The sequence below is a fragment of the Hippocampus zosterae genome, chromosome 12, assembly GCF_025434085.1.
Source record: "Hippocampus zosterae strain Florida chromosome 12, ASM2543408v3, whole genome shotgun sequence".
Classification (NCBI taxonomy): Eukaryota; Metazoa; Chordata; class Actinopteri; order Syngnathiformes; family Syngnathidae; genus Hippocampus; species Hippocampus zosterae.
Genome location: NC_067462.1, coordinates 22,189,123 through 22,204,709, shown reverse-complemented (window position 1 = coordinate 22,204,709; position 15,587 = coordinate 22,189,123). Strand labels below are relative to the sequence as shown.

Sequence of the window (15,587 nt, the reverse complement as noted above, 5' to 3'; positions counted from 1 at the left end):
CCTCTGTAACATCAATGAAGGAAGAAGTTGAGGGTCCAGGAGAAGAAGATGAGGGTTGACGAGTATCTTCCTTGGAGGGTGTAATAGAAACTGGCCGAAAGAAGCGATCTAACGACGATTGCACAGTTTTCTTCTTTTCATTCATTTTTCATTCATTCATCTTCCGAACCGCTTGATCCTCACGAGGGTTGCTGGGGGTGCTGGAGTCTATCCCAGCTGTAGGCGGGGGACACCCTGAATCGGTTGCCAGCTAATCACAGGGCACACAGAGACGAACAACCATCCACGCTCACACTCACACCTAGGGACAATTTAGAGTGTTCAATCAGCCTGCCACGCATGTTTTTGGAATGTGGGAGGAAACCGGAGCACCCGGAGAAAACCCACGCAGGCCCAGGGAGAACATGCAAACTCCACACAGGGAGGCCGGAGCTGGAATCGAACCTGGTACCTCTGCACTCTGAAGCCGACGTGCTAACCACTGGGCTACCGGGCCGCCCCCATCGTATTGTTACATGTACAAAAAACACACACAAAAAAACACACTAGTTTTGAATCAGTCAAGTATTTGTTCAATATTTTCTCAAGTGAGTGTAAAGACGGTAACACAATTATTGCAAAATGTCACCATTATTTATCACGGATGTCAATTTGAGATTTCGGTACAGATTTAACCAAGGATCATCGAAGTTGACACAGATGATTTGCTTTCGCGGGCCACATAAAATGATGCTGCAGGCCAGATCTGGGCCTTGACCTTGACACCAGAGCTGTAGAGTATTGACATTAACATTGTTTCTAAGTCAGGTGAGTAAACCACTGCATTGTCAGCGACTGGACAATTGAAACATGAACTGGAAAATATCTTTCATGATAGTGCCCCCCCCCCCCCAACCTTTTTTCCTGACTCATTCGTACTGTCAAGAGACGATAGATGAATATAATCCGGTCAAGTTTTGTGTTTTTTTAAGGATCTGGTCATATGACTGATGTCAAGATCCTGTTGGGTCATCAGTTCTGGGACTCATAAGGATCCATATGGCCCAGTCCTTTACACTAAACATGCCTAGTTCAAGTTGTTGGCTGAAATTGTAAGACCTAGGCAGTTGCTGAGGTTTGGTCAGATGCTAAAGTGGTTGATTGTATAGGTTCTGCGGGTCACTGTTGAGATTTGATTGTCAGGGTCCTTTTAAAGTGCACAGCCTGTTCACTTTTGTTCTGTGAAGATATTTAAGATATTTAGAACCAGTCAGATGTTTAGGTCTGGACAGATGTCTATCCATCCATCCATCATGCGCTTTATCCTCACAAGGGTTGCAGGGGGTGCTGGAGCCTATTCCAGGTGTCTGCACTGTGAGGTCGACGTGCAAACCACAGGACCACCGGGCCGCTTGGACAGATGTTAAATGTTAATTAAATGTTGATTTTTGGCTAGATTTGGAGTCCTGGTCGGACGTTTTAGGCCTGATCGGATTTCAAGGTCTTGTTAGGTGTTGACGTCTGATCCATTTCCAAGGTCTTATTAAGATACTGTCGACCAAGTCAATTATCAGCTGTTTAGCTTTGGTCAGATGTCGAGGACTGTTCAGGTGTCTTATGCCTAATCCGACATCAAGACCGGGTCAAATATTTAGGCCTTGTCAGATGCCGAAGCATGGTTTGGCACCCGGCCCGATGTTAAAGCCATCTGGTGTCACATTTCATCCCTGTGATATCACATTCACGTACCAGCTATGAACCCTGACATTCCATGCCACCATCTTGTACTTTGTACAGTGGGACAACATCCTAGTCTGTCTCGAATACACTCAGAAACTCACATTTGCTCATGTCTCACAAGTCATTGTTCATTTTTATTCACATACTGTCATCCTTTTATGACTTTGTTTAAATGATCCGCCTCACCGTTGCCCTCATGATACAATATACATCTTGTTCTTATACTGGAAAAATAAGAATACACAAGAAGGAACACAGCTATCAAAGGTAGAACAGACTTTCAAGAGTTGCCAGCCTACATCTAAACGGATGCACCCAAAGAGTGCAGCATTCAGGAATACCGAGGGAGCCAACATGAATCCCAGAAACACTCCCAAGCATGAAGTGGTTTGGATACGTGCACAAGGTCAACAAAAGAGCTGAGTCTCTTGGATTTAATTGGTGTCCTCTGCTCGTTGTAATGTCCAAACAGCAAGGGTGAACCTCACTGGGGGTTCTGGTCACTGGGGAAGAAGAACTCAAATGCTCCTTTTCTAAAAGGTTGGTATTTAAATGAGGCACTCGTGCACTTTAGGTCCGCGCTGACCTTATTCCTTCTCCGACGGCTGCCATGTGCACTTTCCCTCGGGAGTTCCCACGGAAATGTGGGAATATCCGTCAAGTCGGAGAGATTATAATGCACCCGTTTTATTTTTTTTTATTTTATTTTTTTTGCACCGCGTATTTCCTTCAAGTCTAACATTCATCTTCTGCTGTATACAAGAGAAGAACTACAATTGCAGTTCCACCCAAATCAAACAGAGATGCTGAAAACATGTTTCAAGTAGTCTATTTTCCAGCTTTTTTCAGGATTTTATTTGATAGATTTATTTATTTATTTTCACATTTTCAATCCGGGGTTGTTTTTGAGAGACTTCAAAAGGGAGCGCCAATGTATTTGTTGTGAGGGCTGCTCCAGTACAACAGACTTTGGTGCTTTGTGTCAGGCGAAGATCAGATGTAATATTCCTTCATGTTCTCCCGCACCGAGCCACGGGGCTGTGTCTCAGTCCTGTAGTCCATGTAGACAGCGGGTGTTCCCTCTTGCTTCACGACGACGTCACGATGGGCTTGCCGCCGCTGGTAAAGGAGGCGGGTGGTGGCGGCGAGAGCACACGCGCTGATGAAGGCCACCGCCGTAACCACTCCTAGGGAACGGGGGGGGGGGGGGGTGGAAGAAGCATTTGGACAAAAGAAAAGATCATTCAATCAACATTTGCGAGGCATCTCTTGCCAACAATCTCATAAACAAAGGCTGGCGTAAAATGACTGTCCCTCCCCCCCAACCGCTAGCGTGGAAAGTCAATTAGGATGGCACGCTGATATGCTGTACAAAAGGCCAGGATGTGAAGGAGGGGGAAATGGCGGCGGCAGGGATGTAATGGGAGAGTGAGGAAATATTGCTGCCGCTGACACTGACAAAATGATTTAGAGATGCTTGGATGATTAGTGATTATTGTGCCGCTTGAGAGGTCGTCACGGATCATCTCATTTCACACAATGTGAGGACGACTTTGATGCATGTTACGCTATTATTAGCGTTGCTGTTTTTTTTCCCCCTTCCAAGTAGCTCATGCAAGACTTTCAGGTTAAAAATCAAGCACTGGATCCAACATTTGGTCCACTGATGATGTCTAATACGGGAGGCATATTCATAGTTAAAAAAATAAAGCAAAAACATGTATTTGTTTATATAAGCAATTATCATTTGCAATGGCTGCAGATAGAAGACTCTATTCATTCTTCCTCTCCAACTACGGTGGGCAACTACAGTCTTAAAGAGCCGCTGTCATGCATGTTTATAGGTCTCCCTTCTGCAGGACACCAGATTCAAATGATCAGCTCATCAGCCATGCACTGAATAATTTGTTTTTAATTGTGGTTGTAGTTTGCACTGGCTGCATTATACTGTGATGTTTTCCATTTAACACAATATCAATCCTCCGTGATATGTTCTTGCGATTTGTGTCCATCTCGCTTCCTTTATTTTGGGAACAATTTTAGCTGTATAAATTTAAATGCAATAAAACAAGGCTGTGTTAGCGTATCAACCTCACCGTGCAGAGGTGCAGGGTTCAATTCTCGCTCTGGCCTTCCTGTGTGCTTGGGTTTTCTCCGGGTACTCCAGTTTCCACCCACATTCCAAAAACATGCTAAGCAGGCTGATTGAATGCTCTAAATTGTTGTCCGGAAAACAAAACTTTCATTCAACTTCTGCCATGGAAGACAAAGGTTCCTCTTCCTCATCCCAACACAAATCTAAGCTCAGCCATGTTAGATTTGTGATTGATATTTTTTGGGAGTGGACAGATGATGGCGCAAGTAACGGCTGAAGGTGCTTTGCCTCACTATCGTTTCACCAAACTAAACAACGTTAAAACTAGTGGACTCCACAGCTCAGTGAAACAACACTAAACTTACAGTGTCTTCAACCACCAGCTTGTGTTTTCACCGTGTAGATCCAACGGTTTCGATTCAGTGAACAGCAAAACATCATTCGAGTGAACTTGTTGTGTCACTCAGACCTCGTGGCCAACAAAGCAGCCCATCAACACAGGCCCACACCACGCAGCCTTGGAAACATCAACGAAACTCCTGCTCTTTGCGGCTAAGTCAAATGTATATTGTTTCACAACAGACTGAACTGCTTCAGTAATTCTTCATTGTCATTAATGTCATCACAAGAAGTGTACTCCGCAAAAAGCGAGATTCCACAGGAAGTGTCCATTGTAATTAGTTCCGTCAGTTTACCGCGTTATTATCGGCATGAATGTACCGGTAAATCAATTTTAACGGGATTACGTTTTTTAGCGCAAGATTAATGCGGCACCACACCAAACCGGACATTACGTTGCTCTGAAATAAACCGGAATCAAAACAACAAGCACGCTGCATAGGTCCACGCGCATGTCTGTTTGGTCAGCCATGGTTTAGCGGATGGCAGCGCGAGACACCGAACATGGATACTGAAGCGCTTATGAATGGAAAGATTTGAAAATTGCCAGATGGTTCCCCTTACAAGACCAAAGTTATCTGTATGTTTTGCAGTCTTGGACTGAGTTGTCATTGGAGCATGTCGAATCTGAAATGCCACTTAATGGCCAAGCACACAGCTGATCTAAGTACTCTACTGAATTACAAAATTGTATCATGTTTAAAGTTTCGGTTAATTTGGCCATTTCTGGACATGCTCAGCGCAGAGGTGTCAGCCGTTTGGGCGGAGGGCCTTTTCTTGAGTAATCACGTCAAAGCAAAGGGGGCGAAGGCTAGATTCAATCACAGAGTGGGAATAAACAAATTGGGAACAAAGAGTTGTTGAATACCAAAAGACAGTTTGGGAACAGCTGTCGCGCCCAGGTGGACATTAGTCATCAGCAAAGTCTGTGACTTGTGTATTAGGGTAGATCAGATCACTACCGAGGGGCTGGACCGGGGGGCGCGGTATGCAAATCTCTGGGGCAGTGTCTTTCTTGTATTTTGCAATAAAAGTTCGAACCGGCGGAGAGGGAGCCGAGTGTGCATCATCGGAGCATTTAAACCGTCGTTTGCTCTCAGAGATCCGCTCCCGCCGATATTGAAGACAATTCTCCTGTGTGCCAAGTCATTTCTTTAACTTTGTCCGAGAAAATCTCTGACATCTACCCCCTTGTCTAAGACAGACAACTGTGGAGAATTTCAAAGGGAATAAAATGGATAACGCAACTAAGAACAACCTTAGCAATAGCTAAATGGGTGGCAACTGCATGCGGGCCACTTAACACTGTGGAGATTGGGGGTCTAGTTGAAATCATACGCATTGCATCTAACGACGCCTCCTACGAATTGCTGGTGAGAGCCACCATTACTAGTCATGTACAGAAATTTTATAAAATGTACGAAGGGGAGAAGGCTAAGGTACACAAAGCGTTGGAGAAGACATCAGCAGTCGCGCTCATCGGGGACAAAGATAGAGGAGAGGTACTTTGCTAACACTGATGTAGAGCACTTTGTGCGAGTAGCTAGAGAGTGGGAAATTTAAGTATTAGGCTAGGCTTACGTTCTATAGTTGACTGTTACTCTTCTGCTTTTAATTTGCTGTTACTTTTCTGTTTCGGGAGAGAAATAAGAGACTAGGTTGATGAGCCTCTGGTGAATGAAGAGCAGGTAGGCTGACTGCTGTGTTCACAGCAAACTTGAGAAAAAGAAATATTAAGCCATGGTTTAACTGCACTATAGGCTGAGTACTAGTTTACCTTAGATGTGCACTTTATAATTTTATATTGCTCTGTTTTGATTCCCTAAAAGCGGCTGTTAAAGTAGCTGTTGTGTGACAAACTCATTTATCACTGTTGTTGATGGACAGTTATATTATGTCAAGTAAAGTCAAGTCAACAGTATTTATAGAGCACTTTCAAACAGCCATCGCTGCATACATAGTGCTGTGCAATTTAACATTCACAATAAACGGTAAGACAAATCGGTAATAAAGGCGGTAGAAAGCACCAAACAGTAAAACCAAGAACAAATCTAAGTGATGCTGAGTCGAATGCCAAAGAATACAAGTGAGTTTTGAGGAGGGTTTTGAAGATGGGCAGCGAGAAGGCTTGTCAAATGTTCAGCGGGAGATCATTCCAGAGAGAGGGACCAGCAACAGAAAAGGCTTGATCCCCTCTGACCCTCAGTTTAGTTCTTGGTACTTGTAATAATGTCTGGTCCACAGACCTGAGGCAATTATCATTTGCAGGTGTGTAGGGGCGGATGAGCTCAGAGAGGTAAGGTGGCGCGAGATTATTCAGAGATTTGAAAACAAATAGGAGGATCTTGAAAATAACTCTAAAATGAATGGGGAGCCAGTGAAGGGATGCCAGAGTAGGAGTTATGTGCTCCCTCTTACGAGTACCAGTCAAGAGGCGAGCAGCGGCATTCTGGACCAGCTGAAGGCACTTAATGGAGGACTGGCTGAATCCAAAGTAAAGGTCATTGCAGTAATCGAGCCGGGATGTGACAAAGGCATGAATTACTGTCTCAAAGTGTTCATGTGAGAGGTGAGGTTTTATTTTGGCCAGCTGTCTAAGGTGAAAGAAGCTGGATTTAACAACAGCACCAATTTGCCGATCGAGTTTGAAATCACTGTCCAATTTAAGGCCCAGGTTTGAGACTGTTGACTTAATATGTGCTCCAAGTGTGAATAACTGCTCCAAGTAAAAAATGTTAATTAAAATTGAAATAGTTGTTTCAATAAATATTTGCATATTGCACAAAGAAAACTGATCCACTACTGTAAATATTCCCATCCGCGGAATTCTTTGGAGAGGAATATCTTTCACCCGGAATAAAAACCTATGCATTAACATTTTGACTACGATATTACGTGTTACCGGAACTTGCGTAAGCGGAAATTCCACTTCCCACAACCCGGATGGAGGTGTAATGCCGCGGGAGCTTAAATACACGCAATGCCCACCCGATACGACGGAAAATACACAATGCTGAAACAAGTTTTCACTTCGCGTTTTTCGATCAGATTCTAAACGACGACGTGCAAGTGAGTTTTTATTGCCATGCGTTTTACTGTAATTGTGAGTGATTTTAACTTTATTCACTTACCTCCTGGAGAACGCGGCACCCACTCGACATGACCGAAGAAACGTGTTCGCTTCGCCATTTTCATTCATCAGATTCAAAACGAAGACGTGTAAGTGACTTTTTATTGGCGTGCGTTTTACTGTAATTGCGAAAGATTTTAACTTTATTCACTTACGTTGTGTCGATCATCGCATCGAAACGTAGAAGAACTAACGACTGGAGCGGGGCGAGTGAAATGCATCCGTTTGAGCGAGGCTGGACACAAAGTCAAAAAGATCCAGCAGACACTTGGAGTCGGAAAGACGCAAATCTACGAAACTTAAAAAAAAAAGGCATCGATTCAACTCCTGATGACACGCCATCACCCAGCAAGGAAGCAATGCAAATGACATCAAAAATCCTTCAGGATGCACAAGAATTACCAGACATCGGTGATCAACGGGACAGTTACTTGTAACTAGCAATAAAACAGTATGACACGCAGGCAAACCAAAGAATGCATCCAACAAAACAATCCAAAATACACATTTTTTTCCTAAGACAGAAAAAAATAAACATTAAAATACTGTACGTATTTTGCTGTTGTGATTTTTTTGGGATACACCTGTATTGCAGTTTTTGTTATATAAACAGTTTTGGACAGTATATTTTTGTATTTTATTAATTGTGTTGTTCCACGTGAATTTTGTCAACATAGCGTATTTTCACGACTGTAAGGCGCCATTAAAAGTCTTAAATTTTCTCCAAAATGGACAGGACGCCTTATGATGCGGAGCGTCTTTTGTATCCGCTGAGTTCCAAAATCTGACTAACAGCCGACACGCTGTTTATAGAGAGAAAAGGCGGAAGTGACTGTGGACAGGCATGCGGGAAAGAAGTCGGCCAATCAGGGAAGGGTGGGCGGTTATATATACATATATGGAGAGAGAGAGAGAGAGAGAGAGAGAAGGCAGACGTGAGAGAGGAAAGGCAAGTGGGGTAGAAATCCGCCAATGAGTGAAGGGTGGGCGTGTAAGTGGACGCTAAAGGGACGCCGCAAGCAGGTACCAACACCTGTATAGAGTGTGGCAATGTGTGCATTGTTGCAAAACAACTTCGGTTTTGGTTTCTAAGAACCCCCGAAAATAAATTCTACAAAGAGACACGCCTACGAAGCTCAGTTCAAACTACAAGCCATCGGTTATGCTTTTGGCATGCGTGCCCATCTCATAGCAGCAGTGAAAAGCCAAGTCAAGCAAATGAACTCTGAGCTTGCCGTTATTCCCGGAGGCTTGACTAAAGAACTCCAACCGATTCTGATACAGAGGATGAGGACTTTGGATTCTGGGTGATGATTGATCGAAAAACGTGAGAACATTGTACGATGGCTAAATAAAATACACCCGAACTCAGTTCTGCTTCCGTCGCCTTTTTAAAAACGTGTTTTTAGCTTGTATCTGTATGTCTTGGCATGCTACCGTATGCTTCAAGCTAACGTGTTTTTAGCGTGCGCACATGCATGCCGTATGTTTATAAGCTGGCGTATGTTTTACCACTTTAAAACTGCGGCCAATAATACAGTGCATTTTGTCTATGTGTAAAATACAGAAATAGCACCCATTAAGAGACTGCGCCCAACCATACGGTGCGGCGAATGGTCGTGAAAATACGGTACTTGCAGGTTCATAAAGGACATGTACCATGCTCATTTCCGAAATGAGGAATTTCTGTTATCAGGACAAATTGGACAGCGCAAACACATGTCCGTACTAGAGAATATTTACTGTATTCCATGTTGACGAGAGCATTAAAATGGGGGAAAACAGGCCAAAAAAAAATTAAAGGAAATTTAGACAAGATAAAATGTGTGACTAATTGCAATTAGTTATGAGTAATTATGAGTGGCAGATGACACTGGATTGTTGTACTACATTATCAAGCACTCACAATCGCATAGCAAAATGGAGAAAAATAATGTACCCACAATATCCATCCATCCATTTTCAGATCCACTTATCCTCACAAGGGTTGCGGCCATGCTGCAGGCTCTCTCAGCTGTCTTTGGACAGTAGGCGGCGGGGACACCCTGAACTGGTTGCCCGCCATTCGCAGGGCACACATAGACTTTCCGCGCTCACATTCACACCGTGTCCCTTGGGGAGTTTTGTGGGGAATGCTTCAGGAGACCCCATGATACGGGGTGTAGGGTGCCTATGCCACTGGCGTCAGTTTGGCAGTAAGTCGTATATGTTTCCAGTGAGGATTGGACTCCGCCAAGGCTGCCATTTGTCACCGATTCTGTTCAAAACCTTTTGGACAGAATTTTCTAGACACAGCCAAGGCGTTTAGGGGGTCTGGTTTGGTGGCCTCAGTATTGCGTCTCTGCTGTTTGTAGAATGATGTGGTGCTGTTTGCTTCTTCAACCCGGAATGTCAAACTCTCACTGGAGCAGTTCGCATCAGAGTGTGAAGTGGTTGGAGTAAAAATCAGTACCATCAAATCTGAAACAATGGTCCAAAGTCGCCAAAGGTTGGAGTGCCCTCTATGGGTTGGGATGGCATCTTGGGGTAACCAAGTGGAGGAGTTTAAGTGTCTTGAGGTCTTGTTCATGAGTGAGGGCAGGATAGATCGGGAGATGGACTGGCGGATCAGTGCAGCGTCTGCTGTGATGCGGACTTTGTATCGGTCTGTCATGGTGAAGAAGGAGCTGAGCCAAACGGCGAAGCTCCTTCTTCTTCCCAGATGACTTTGGGTGAGAGGCGAAGTCCACCCTGGATTGCTTTGCAGTTAATTTCAGGGAACTTGCAACCATTCATACTCACATTAACACCAACTGGCAATTTAGAATCTCCACTTTAGCTAGGAGGCTAAAAAGTATATTTTTGGATTGCGGGAGCAAGCTGGAGTACCCGCAAAATGAGGCAGCTGAGATTCCAACACCTCTTGAATGTGAGACATACGTGCTCACCACTTCACAGTGAATGGGAGAAACAAAAATCTACATCTATAATAGATAATAATACATAGAACCCCCCCCCCCCCTGCCCCCAAGATGATAAATGATACAATACAGCATAACAAATGCACCAAAACTGCATGTATCGACTTTAAAACCTGTATTGCATGGTGAATAAACACCTCGACATTGATCCATATGGCATTATTCAATAAAAAACTATGGTTTGACTCAATACATACCTGCAATGACAGCCACATCATTCTGTGTATCACGCCCATGCTTCTTCTTTCCATTATTTGTTGTCATAGTTTGATCTGGAAAAGACACCAAACACATTTCCTGAATGCAGACTTATTATTGTAAAACGTTGCCATGTGATATTTCTATGTTTTATGCTGGAAATAGTGCATCGGTTTACCAAGTCTCACTCACGCTGCGATTATATCTCAGCCAGGTGTCAACAGAACCTCATATTCATAAATCAACATGACATGAATGAAATTTCCCTCCTACTGCTAGGTGATGCTAGAAGCTGACTCTGCATGCAGCTACTTGAACACAAGAGTGTATTTTAACAATGTCTCGTTTCTGAGTGTCATTTCCAACATGCATTTATCTCCTTTAGTGGGACCTTCCCCGCATGGATTAATGTGTTCACTCAATGCAACAACACTAATTGTCTTTATTCAAATATGATTATAGAAGCATCCTTTAAAAGAAATTACAGTACAACGACTCTTGCATCAGCAAGGAATGCTCACTGGTGAATTATTCCTTTAGTAGAGGGTTCAAAAATATTGAAATTGTCAGATGAGTCAAGGGCGAGGCAATGCTGTGCACCGGAATGACCAGAGAGGTGCAACAAGAAGTTTGTTTGACTTGCACTGGCATGAAAATTAAGTTATGATCATTTTGAATTATTAAAATTATTAAAAATGTAGAAAAAAAGTATGGCAACAATTCTTTTCATCACACCTCTCTGGGCCTCCGTCAATTGACTCACATCTTTCCGAGCCGCCTTGATCTTAGACATGACTGTATGTGTTTTATGCTATGTGTTGTGTTTACTATTTTACTTTGTTAACTGTTTTGTTAAGCGCTTTGTTACAGCTGCCGCTGTTGTGAAAGCGCTATATAAATCAGCATGTATTGTATTGTATTGTATTGTATTAGCCTCCAAAAGTATTTTCCATGGTGGGTAACATATCTCATGGCTTCCATGGTTGCTCTTATAGCCAAGCATCTCTAGGATCACTGATGCTGAAGCGTATATCAGCTCATCGGTTTCCGTGATCGTTACGGTAGGGATCACCCTCAGTGCTGCATTCACACTTTCCATGAGACTTTCAGGTGGTACTTCACATAGCCGTTGTAATTGGTTTCTAGGTTGCCCAGCTTTCATTCTTGCCATGATCTTAGCTTTCAGGTCAGTTGCTGCCTCGCTCAGCATTTCATTCATTGGGGCTGGCCTCCCAATCTCATCATCTGCATTCATGCCGTTTGTGGATGTTGGAACACTGAGATACTAGTTGTTTCGTGGTCAACCGTGACTGTGGGTTTCGAAGTAACCATTTAGCCCACATTCTCTGCATGTAACCCCTCTGACTAGGGTTGCTTGAGTAGTAGCATTCCAACAGAGCCATGTTATCCCATCTTGCTCTGGTTTCACAGCACCTGACGCAGACCTTGTTTGGCCGGGCGACGTGTGAGCTGGCATGTCATTCATTTCATTGTCTCTCATCATTGTATGAGGTAGGCATTAGCGTGAAGGATCTTGCCCAAGGACCCACACTGGATGGTGTCATGTGCTCATTTTTTTGCCCCAAGCGAGATTCAAACTACCGTCTCCCGTATGCCAAACCGATGCCTTACCAACTGAGCTATCCAGCCGATACACACACACATTATATATTCATTTCATTCATCTTCCTAACCGCTTGATCCTCAGTAGGGTCGCGGGGGGTGCTGGAGCCTATCCCAGCTGTCTCCGGGCAGTAGGCAGGGGACACCCTGAATCGGTTGCCAGCCAATCGCAGGGCACACAGAGACGAACAACCATTCGCACTCACACTCACACCTAGGGACAATTTAGAGTGTTCAATCAGCCTGCCATGCATATTTTTGGAATGTGGGAGGAAACTGGAGCACCCGGAGAAAACCCACGCAGGCCCGGGGAGAACATGCAAACTCCACACAGGGAGGCCAGAGCTGGAATCGAACCCGGTACCTCTGCACTGTGAAGCCGACGTGCTAACCACTGGACTACCGGGCCGCCCACATTATATATATCTATATCTATATATATATATATCTATATATATATATATAGATATATATAGATATATATATATATAATACTACTATTCCTCACCGGCCAATGAAAAGCAAGCAAGCATTTTTTTTGCTCTGAAAACTCAGTTGTTAAAGTTCACTAGTTTAATTGTGAAAATCAAATTAAAGTCCAGTCTTCAGAATCCATTTCGATGGAATCTAATTAAAGTGTCTAATATAAAAAAAACAACAACAACAAAAAGCAAAGACAAATTAACAGCCATTTTTAAATGTCTTGAAGAGAGAAAAATAACAGCTCACTTGAACCAAACAACCCATTTGAATCAGGTGAGCAAATGCCAAAGAATCTGTGGAAGGATCATAGCAAGAAAAACAAATTCACAATAAGGAGATTATTTTAATTGGATACAAGAAAAACAAATTCACAATAAGGAGATTACCCCTCCGTGAGCCGTCACCTTACCGTGGTGGAGGGGTTTGCGTGTCCCAATGATCCTAGGAGCTAAGTTGTCTGGGGCTTTATGCCCCTGGTAGGGTCACCCATGGCAAACAGGTTCTAGGTGAGGGGCCAGACAAAGCACGGCTCATAGACCCTCATGATGAATACAATATATGGACCAAGGTTTCCCTTGCCCGGACGCGGGTCACCGGGGCCCCACTCTGGAGCCAGGCCTGGAGGTGGGGCTCGTTGGCAAGCGCCTGGTGGCCGGGCCGACACCCATGGGGCCCGGCCGGGCACAGCCCGAAGAGGCAACGTGGGTCCCCCTTCCCATGGGCTCACCACCCATGAGAGGGGCCAAAAGGGTAGGGTGCAATGTGAGCTGGGCGGCAGCCAAAGGCGGGGACCCTGGCGGTCCGATCCTCGGCTGCAAAAGCTAGCTCTTGGGACATGGAATGTCACCTCTCTGGTAGGGAAGGAGCCCGAGCTGGTGTGTGAGGCAGAGAAGTTCCGACTGGATATAGTCGGACTTGCCTCCACACACAGCCTGGGTTCTGGTACCAGTTCTCTCGAGAGGGGCTGGACTCTCTTCCACTCTGGAGTTGCTCACGGTGAGAGGCGCAGAGCAGGCGTGGGCATACTCATTACCCCCCGGCTCAGTGCCTGTACATTGGGGTTCACGCCGGTAGACGAGAGGGTTGCCTCCCTCCGCCTTCGGGTGGGTGGATGGGTCCTGACTGTTGTTTGTGCATATGCACCAAACAGCAGCTCAGCATACCCACCCTTTTTGGAGTCCTTGGAGGGTGTGCTGGAGAGTACTCCTACTGGGGACTCCCTTGTTCTGCTGGGGGACTTCAATGCTCACGTGGGCAATGACAGTGAGACCTGGAGGGGCGTGATTGGGAGGAACGGCCCCCCCGATCAGAACTCGAGTGGTGTTTTGTTATTGGACTTCTGTGCTCGCCACGGATTGTCCATAACGAACACCTTGTTCAAACATAAGGGTGTCCATATGTGCACTTGGCACCAGGACACCCTAGGCCGCAGTGCGATGATCGACTTTGTAGTTGTATCATCGGATTTGCGGCCGCATGTTCTGGACACTCGGGTGTGAGAGGGGCGGATCTGTCAACTGATCACCACCTGGTGGTGAGTAGGCTCCGATGGTGGGAGAAGATGCCGGTTCCTCCTGGCAGACCCAAACGTATTGTGAGGGTTTGTTGGGAGCGTCTGGTGGAATCCCCTGTCAGAAAGAGTTTCAACTCCCACCTTCGACAGAGCTTTTCCCATGTTCCGGGGGAGGCGGGGGACATTGAGCCCGAGTGGACCATGTTCCGTGCCTCTATTGTTGAGGCGGCCAATCTGAGTTGTGGCCGTAAGGTGTTTGGTGCCTGTCGTGGCGGCAACCCCCGTACTCGCTGGTGGACACCAGCAGTAAGGGATGCCGTCAAGCTGAAGAAGGAGTCCGATCGAGCCTTTATGGCCTGTGGGACCCCAGAGGCAGCTGACGGGTATCGACTGGCCAAGCGGAACGCAGCTTCGGTGATCGCCGAGGCAAAAAACCCGAGCGTGGGAAGAGTTTGGTGAGGCCATGGAAGCCGACTTCCGTCTCAGGAGGGGGGAGCAGTGCACCACTAACACTGTGTACAGTGGGGATGGGGCGCTGCTGACTTCGACTCGGGACGTTGTGAACCGGTGGGCAGAGTACTTCGAAGACCTCCTCAACTCCACAAACACGTCTTCCTTCGAGGAAGCAGAGCCCGGGGACTCTGAGGTGGGCTCTCCTATCTCTGTGGTTGAAGTCACCGATGTGGTTAAAAAGCTCCTCTGTGGCAAGGCCCCAGGGGTGGATGAGATCCGCCCGGAGTTCCTCAAGGCTCTGGATGTTGTGGGGCTGTCCTGGTTGACATGCAATATCGCGTGGTCAACAGGGAGAGTGCCTCTGGATTGGCAGACCGGAGTGGTAGTCCCTCTTTTTAAAAAGGGGGACCGGAGGGTGTGTTCCAACTATAGAGGGATCACACTCCTCAGCCTCCCTGGTAAGGTCTATTCAGGGGTGCTGGAGAGGAGGGTCCGTCAGGAAGTCGAGCCTCAGATTGAGGAGGAGCAGTGTGGTTTTCGTCCCGGCCGTGGAACAGTGGACCAGCTCTACACCCTTAGCAGGGTCCTCGAGGGTATTTGGGAATTCGCCCATCCAGTCTACATGTGTTTTGTGGACTTGGAGAAGGCGTTTGACCGTGTCCCTTGGGGAGTTCTGTGGGGGGTGCTTCGAGGGTATGGGGTACCGAACCCCCTGATACGGGCTGTTCGGTCACTATACCACCGATGTCAGAGTTTGGTTCGCATTGCCGGCAGTAAGTCGAAATCGTTTCCAGTGGGGGTAGGACTCCGCCAAGGCTGACCTTTGTCACCGATTCTGTTCATAACATTTATGGACAGAATTTCTAGGCGCAGCCGAAGCGTTGAGGGGGTCCGTTTTGGGGGCCTCAGTATTACATCCCTGCTTTTTGCAGATGATGTGGTGCTGTTGGCTCCTTCAAACAGGGCTCACCAACTCTCACTGGAGCGTTTCCCAGGCGAGTGTGAAGCGGTTGG

At 45.9% G+C, this 15,587-nt stretch overlaps 1 protein-coding gene across 3 annotated transcripts in view; it reads right to left on the bottom strand.

Annotated features, from left to right (window-relative positions):
• Positions 1–1,833: 1,833 nt before the first annotated feature.
• LOC127612036 (contactin-associated protein-like 5) overlaps positions 1,834–15,587 on the bottom strand; it is a 246,791-nt gene continuing 233,037 nt past the window's right edge. For all 3 annotated transcript variants that reach the window (XM_052082998.1, XM_052082996.1, XM_052082997.1), the window contains 2 exons: positions 10,501–10,575; positions 1,834–2,906 (listed from right to left, as the gene is read on the bottom strand). In XM_052082998.1, the coding sequence (XP_051938958.1) occupies positions 2,713–2,906; positions 10,501–10,575 (269 nt within the window). In that variant the 3' untranslated portion in view covers positions 1,834–2,712. The remainder of the gene's footprint in view (positions 2,907–10,500; positions 10,576–15,587) is intronic.